This window comes from Mirounga angustirostris, unplaced genomic scaffold (assembly GCF_029215605.1).
Source record: "Mirounga angustirostris isolate CCGP_5_RB_7025 unplaced genomic scaffold, mMirAng1.0.hap1 SCAF_9, whole genome shotgun sequence".
In the NCBI taxonomy this organism is placed as follows: domain Eukaryota; kingdom Metazoa; phylum Chordata; class Mammalia; order Carnivora; family Phocidae; genus Mirounga; species Mirounga angustirostris.
This window is the reverse complement of record NW_026991717.1, coordinates 117,770,800-117,778,368: the sequence shown is the minus strand read 5'-3', so window position 1 is coordinate 117,778,368 and position 7,569 is coordinate 117,770,800. Positions and strand designations below refer to the sequence as shown.

The following is a 7,569-nucleotide window of genomic DNA, read 5'->3' as shown; positions in this document are numbered from 1 at the left end:
CAAAACACAAAATAACATATTGAATTAAATGGTAGGTAGTACGAAGGAGGAAGGGGGAAAGGAACACAAGAAAAGCAAAAGTGAAAATTGCTGGAAACAGCTTTTCACACCATGCTAAAGGGGTAAAACTATTGAGAATTCGGGTACCCATGTGAAGAGACCCCCCCACATACACACACCCACCTAGCTTCCCAATCAAAGAACAGCTGGTGCGCATGCGCACTTGGGTGTCACCGACAAACGCGCGTTCCCCGCGAGGCGCCTCGGAAGCGCATGCTCGTGGCGCGTGCATGAGCCTCGCGAGCCAACGTGCCCGCGCCCCGCGTCCGAGGCGATTGGTAACCGGGAGTTGGTGAAGCTGTGTTCGAGGTGACTTGGGGGAAAGCACGCGTCGAAGGGACGGTTCCGGGAGCCCTTCTAACGGCGGAAAGGCCCTGACGCCCGCCGCGGGCGTGTTTGGGACCCAGCTGCGCAGGGGCTGCCGGAGGCCTCCTGCGTTAGGGCGGCCGGGCTCGGCCTGGGAGTCGGGGGGAGGGGACGGGGTGGAGCCTGAGCGTGAGCCTGAGCCTGGGGGATGGTCCTGCCCCCGCGGAGCTTTCGCCGCTGGAGGCCCGGACCGAATCGTCCCCTTTGACTGTGGCCCGGGAAAGACTGGGATGTCATCAAGAAGTCGTTAAGTTGGGTAACAGTCGGAATACCAGTTAAGTGTTTACCTCTCAGTTGCTGCCGGCTGCAAAGTTCCCTACCTTAAAAAACATCAGATCTGCGATTATAGCTCTGGTGTTCCCGGGTTTGGAAAACTAGCCCTACCACCTGCGAGAGGGGCACCTCCTGCTGCTGTCTCACTTACGAAGAAGGGGGGAGACCCTTAGTGGCACTATAATCTTAATATTGTATACCTGACAGGAAAAGGTAAAGTCAAGTTCAGGCAGCCCCAGACCATCACTATTGTGAAGGTAGTGTGTAGCCATCTGTAAATACCAAAAGACTGTTAATACAGGGACCTTCTGAAAACTTTTTATCAAAGTAATGTGTGAACAAGATGTAAAAATCAACTGATACAGGAAAGTTGATAACGAAAAGGCAAGTCCTGCTTTACCCTTTTCCATTCCCAGTCTCTTTCCTCTGAGGCAACATTTAACCAATAATAATAATGAATAATAATCTCTTAATGCCCATTTCTTCTTGATACACAGCTTGATTTTTTAAATTTCCTCTGTCTTAACACTTCATGATGAGTTTTTACTAAAAGTCATGGTTATTGTGTAATGTATATTATGAAACTAGCTTGGACATTTTTTTTGTGAATTTCTAGCTGAATTTAATTTAGACATCTGTTTTTGGTGAAGTGATTAGAATTTTGAACACTGCCTTACGGGTCAACTTCAGTTGTGATTATGATTTCACTTTAGGGCATGTGGGATTTAGAAGGGAGCAGTGAAAATTATGAAATTGTAAATGCTGCTTTGGATATTAAATCCATTGCACCAAACATGAGCTGTATGATCTGCCTAGAGATCAAAGCTGTAATTTATTTTGTTTTGTTTTTTACAGTGACGTTTAATAAGAGATTTAATTTACCTCAAATGGTATTTCTTTGTAATGCTTGAGAGAAATGGATAATGCTGTGTAACTCTGAGGCTTTGATAGTGTGCGTGCTTTTTTTTTTTTTCTCCCATAGGCAATTATTTCCAGTGAGGGAAGGAAACCAGTGCCTGGCATTCTTACCAGCTTTCTACCTGCCATGATCAAGTGCTTGTCAGTTGAAGTACAAGCCAGATTGCGTTCTGGTTTGGCTATATGCTCCTTAGGCCAGTGTGTTGAGGAGCTTGCCCTCAACAGTATTGATGCTGAAGCGAAATGTGTGGCTGTCAGGGTGAATATGGAAACCTTCCAAGTTCAAGTGATAGACAATGGGTTCGGGATGGGGAGTGATGATATGGACAAGGTGGGAAATCGTTATTTCACTAGTAAATGCAGCTCTGTACAGGACTTGGAGAGTCCTAGGTTTTATGGTTTCCGAGGGGAGGCCTTGGCAAGCATAGCTGACATGGCCAGTGCTGTGGAAATTTCATCCAAGAAAAACAGGACAGGGAAAACTTTTGTGAAACTGTTTCAGAATGGAAAAGCCCTGAAAGCTTGTGAAGCTGACTTGACTAGACCAAGTGCCGGGACAACAGTAACAATATATAACCTATTTTATCAGTTACCTGTAAGAAGGAAATGCATGGATCCTAGACTGGAGTTTGAGAAGGTTAGGCAGAGAATAGAAGCTCTCTCACTCATGCACCCTTCCATTTCATTCTCTTTGAGAAATGATATTTCTGGTTCCATGGTTCTTCAGCTCCCCAAAACCAAAGACGTATGTTCCCGATTTTGTCAAATTTATGGCCTGGGTAAGTCCCAAAAATTAAGAGAAATAAAATTTAAATATAAGGAATTTGAGCTTAGTGGCTATGTCAGCTCTGCAGCGCATTATAATAAGAATATGCAATTTTTGTTTGTGAACAAAAGACTAATTTTAAGGACAAAGCTTCATAAATTCATTGACTTTTTACTGAGGAAAGAAAGTATTATATGCAAGCCAAAGAATGGCTCTGCTGCCAGACAAATGAATTCAAGTCCTCGGCATCGGTCTCACCCAGAGCTCCACGGGATATATGTAATCAATGTGCAAGGCCCGTCCTGTGAATATGATGTATGCATGGAGCCGGCAAAAACGCTCATTGAATTTCAGAACTGGGATACTGTTTTGGTTTGCATTCAGGAAGGAATGAAAATGTTTTTAAAGAAAGAAAAATTATTTGTGGAATTATCAGGTGAGGACATTAAAGAATTTAGTGAAGATAATGATTTTAGTTTATTTAGTGCTACTCTTCAGAAGCATGTGTCGTCTGATGAGAAGGGTGACCAGGTCAGTTTCCAAGAGGCATGTAATAGTATTTTGGATTCCTATGAAATGTTTAATTTTCAATCAAAAGCTGTGAAAAGAAAAGCTACTGAAGAAAACAGAAGAAACACACAGAATTCTAGAGATTCGGAAGGTATCAGAAAAAAGACAAATGATTCATTTTTGCGCATTTATGAATCAGATGCCCCAGGCCATAGTAAAGTGACGGAGTCATCTTTACAAATCAAAGATAGCTCTTGCTCAGAATCAAGGATCTTGGAACAACAGACAGCTGAAGTATCAGAATCAGGAGAAAATGAAAAACATAAAAAATTTTGCTTAGAACTTAACTGTTTAGAAAATCCCTGTGGAACCAGTTCAGAAATGTTGGCAAGCCCTTTTCAGACATCATACAGCTTTGAGAAGAGTGGAGATGATCTAGAAATCCAGAATGCAAGTACTGTTGTTAATGGCATGGCTACCAGTATCCTGACAAATAATGGAACTCGGAATCAACTAGAGAGATTTAAAGGTGCTACTGAAATGGGATGCCAGCCTCTGCCTTTTGCGACAACGTTATTGAGAGTACATGGTGCCCAGAGAGAGGAAGAGAAAAGAAAAAAACAACCTAGTGATTGTGGAGGAATAAACATTTTTAGTTATGGACAAGTTAAATTATGTTCCACTGGCTTTATAACACATGTGGTACAAAATGAGCAAACTAAATCAACTGAAGGAGAACATTTACTTAAAAACTGTGTTCAACCTGGTTCTGCGAGTGCCAGAGAAACATTTGTAAATAGAGCATGCCATTCAGTTGAGACTCCAAACATCAAAGATAGAACCAGCACTTTAAGTAAAGAATTTGCCCAACTGTCTAACAAAATATTGTGCAGAACAAATATAAATTTGGGGCTAGAGAACAAACCAAAAGCAACTTATAAAAATGTTTCTATTTCTCAGGCAAGTAGTAAAAAACCACACGCAGGTTGCTTATTACCTGACACATCCTCTTCTTCCCTGTGGTGTACACATCTTTCAAACTGTAGTAAGAAAATAGATGAATTGGTTGGTTCCTCCAAACCCATAGCCCATAAGAAGCTAAGCTTAAGTTCACAACTAGGATCTTTAGAGAAGTTTAAGAGGCAATATGGGAAGGTTAAAAATCCTCTGAATATAGAAGTGGAAGAAAATAATAATTTTGAAATCTCTACTAGTCTCAGTCCTCAAGTTGAACCTGACATTCCACAGACAGACCAGAATCACTTAGACAACTCAGACATTTGTAAAGTCACTACTATGAAACATAATGGCTCAAATAATAGTTGTCAATCAGTAAGTCACATCCTTTACTCAAAGAAGTTTCCATTCTCCAATGAAGAAGATTGTTTGGAACAACAGATGCCTTGCTTAAGAGAAAGTCCTATAACTCTAAGGGAGTTACCTCATTTTAACAGAAAACCTTTGTGTGTCAAGCAGTCTCCTAAATCTTTAGCCTCTAAATTATCCAGAATGAAAGGTTCGGAAAGAGAGACTCAAGCAATGGAAATGATGAGTCATTTTGATGAACTTCCACTATCAGATTACAGGAGCAAAGACCATGACTTGTGCAGTGGGTTAACCCTAGATTCTTGTAAGTTATTTCCAAATGAGTATGAAGAAACAGAGTGTGGCATCATTCCAGTGTTGGACCCTGTCACACAGGATAATTCCTTCCATAAAGATAGTGAAACATACTCTAACAACAATACAACAGGGAATTCTGTGATACCAGAAACTCCTTTGGTGTTACTCTGTAATCATTCTAAAGTTGTCAGTAAGGATTCAGATGTTCTTGTAGCTCTGGAACCACAGGGAGGAGGTCCTGACTCTCCCCGTAGAATGTCAGTGAGTCACATAGAGGATTCCACCTCTGACCAAAATGGAACATGTTTTCAGAGTGAAGAATCTATAGCAAGAACTTGTTCTGGAGATGAGGAGTCAAGCACATGCTCTTCAGACTGGCAGCAGCATTTTGATGTAGCCCTGGGAAGAATGGTTTACATCAACAAAATAACTGGACTCAGCACATTCACTGCTCCTACTGAGGATGTTCGGGCTGCTTGTACTAAAGACCTGACAACCATAGCTGTGGATGTCATACATGAGAACGGTAAGCATGTAGTATTCACTGGCACGAAATGCTTTTAAAGGTGGAAATAATGGGCAAGGGGTGAGATAATCATTGCCCAAAGAGATTATCTCAGCTGACGGAACATTTTGAAGTTTAATTATAAAATGTGTTTTATGGTATATGAAGATTTTCTAGGTCCAATACTATTTATATCTAGAAATACAATGAACGACTGATAGTAGAATGGAAGTGTATGTATATGTGTCTATGGGTGTGTGGACGTGTAGGAGGATGAGACCGTTTTTAATGAAAATGATACTATTAATAGATGAGAAGATCCACAGTGCTTCCCTACCCCACTTTCTTCTCTCTCTTAAATATAAAATTCCTGCAATGTCAGCATGGTATTTTACTGGAAGTTGTTGCTCTCTGCAGCTCCCAGGTAAAGGGCCAGGATGATCCTGTTATCATCCTAGGTTTCCCAGATAATCTATGGCTCAGTACAGTACTATATATTGATGAATTTGTGTTTTTAGGAAAAAGGACTTGACCATAAATTTTTTGGAATGTAGATAAAGTATGTACTTTCCTAACTATACTTTTCAAATATAGTTTATTATAATACATATGCTAACCCATTTGATCTGTTTATGCTATAAGTAGCTGTTATTCAGGAAGACAATGTAGCTTTTTAAATCGTACCACAGGCTCCATCAGAGCCTACATTGGGACTCTTGAGTTCTCAGGTCCCAGTCAACATTAAAAGTGACATGGTTTCGGCAGTGTGTTGAGAGCCAGATGTTGGGAGATGGTAAAGCTGATTTCCATCTGGCTATAATCTTGGTTTGGCATCAGGAGGATAAACATTAAATGTGCATCCATATTAAAAGTCTTGAATATTGCAAAAGAATGTAAATTGTATGAATGTAATTGCAAATTAATTTGTAATTCTCCCTAGGATGAATATCTCTAGCAGGAGGCTCGATTTATCTAAGGTTAAATAAAACCTTTATTTTTCAGTGGTTTCCAGTTTTTTCCTTGTGAAAAAATAAATACTGTAGTAACTTACAAAGTATTAAGTAGGAGAAAACCCTTGTCTTTCAGTACTGCTCCTGAGACTCTCAGGTTGCTCCTAAAGACATGTATTTTTCAATCTGTGTAACTTAATGTCCTGATTTGTACTGAATGCTTATCAGAGGTAAGCCTAAGGCATTGGCACCTCATCTTCCTGAAATGCAACTGCTTCTAAAATGGTGACAAAAAAGAACTTGATTACATTAAACTGAGGCGGTTGTTGCTAAAACAAAGGGGGAATCTCGGCTGCCATATTCAACATAAACATCTGCTCCTGTGAAATCAATCTAGATGTTTAAAACACTTCAACCTACTTAACTTTCTGGATTCGCAAGTCTTGCAGTGAACTTTGAAGGATCATGTTAACTCAATTTCATAAGGAAAAATAAAGTGTGTTGGGTATAGAAACAAGTTCCATGGAAAGATGGCCCCTAAGCGCCCTCTATTCACATGGAATGTTACCTGTCTGGAGAGGATTGATGTATGGTAGGGCATTGGAACACTGTTGAACCATACGTAAAATGCTACCTAAGAGGTAAATTAAACTGTACAGAAGAGAAGATCTACAAAGGTAATTTTAAGGAGTAGTGTCAAGTTTGCAAGCCCTGGCAGTTTTTTTCCTTAAAATGCCTTTAATTCTGTCCTTTCTCTTATGGTGACACAACCTTATTTCTCCTTATCCTTTAATTTTATCATTCTGAATGAATCTCTCCAGTCCTTGCTCAACAGATTTATCTTTTTGAAATAATAGTTTCATCATGTTTTGCCCCTATTCAAAAACTGTCAAATTCAGGCATTATCTCTAAAACTCAAAATCATCGTTCAGAGAGAGGGAAGAATTTGGGCCGGATCTTACTGGACTTTGGAGTTTATATTGAGAACTTTTCATTCTCTTATCTATTCATGTATTAATTCATTTATTGACTGTTCATACTGTGCTCGGTTGCAGATTCACTGACTTGCCTTTTAGGAGTTCACAATCTATTAGGGAAGACAGCTATCTAAACATAATATGGTGAGGATAAATGTTAGAATAGAAACATATTTTGCGTATAAGAGACCTATAAATTGGGGACTTGTGAAGTTTGCACCAAGTAGTGAAGGATAACAATCAAGTACCACTATATATTTAATATTGGCTATCTCAACCATGACACTGTTGACATTTTAGACTAGATATTTCTTTGTCCTATACATTGTAGGATATTTGGCAGCATCCCTAGCCTCTATCTGATAGATACCAGTAGCACCCCTCACCCAAGCTGTGGCAACCAAATGTTGCCAAATGTCCCGCATACAAAATTGTGCCCGTTGAGAATCGGTGATCTATTTTCGGTGCTCATTGTGTGGTATAGATGGATAATGGGATGAAGCATTAATGTAGGTTCCTAAGTGAGCAGCATAACTTCATTAAAGAACTCTGTCAATCTAGTGTTTAGTAGTCTGCCTTATATCTTGATTTGGGGTGTGCCGAAAGATTTTTTATGCAACT

The 7,569-nt window shown here is 39.9% G+C and overlaps 1 protein-coding gene across 10 annotated transcripts in view; it reads left to right on the top strand.

The window, feature by feature from the left end:
- The first annotated feature begins 233 nt into the window (after nucleotides 1-233).
- The window catches only part of MLH3 (mutL homolog 3), a 28,387-nt gene continuing 21,051 nt past the window's right edge, over nucleotides 234-7,569 (top strand). For 5 of the 10 annotated variants that reach the window (XM_064571379.1, XM_064571378.1, XM_064571377.1 and 2 more), the window contains exons 1-2: nucleotides 234-369; nucleotides 1,682-5,042. In XM_064571379.1, the coding sequence (XP_064427449.1) occupies nucleotides 1,745-5,042 (3,298 nt within the window). In that variant the 5' untranslated portion in view covers nucleotides 234-369; nucleotides 1,682-1,744. Of the gene's footprint in view, nucleotides 370-558; nucleotides 701-1,681; nucleotides 5,043-7,569 lie in introns of those variants that run through there. The other 5 variants (XM_064571381.1, XM_064571380.1, XM_064571382.1 and 2 more) reach the window with 5 other exon arrangements.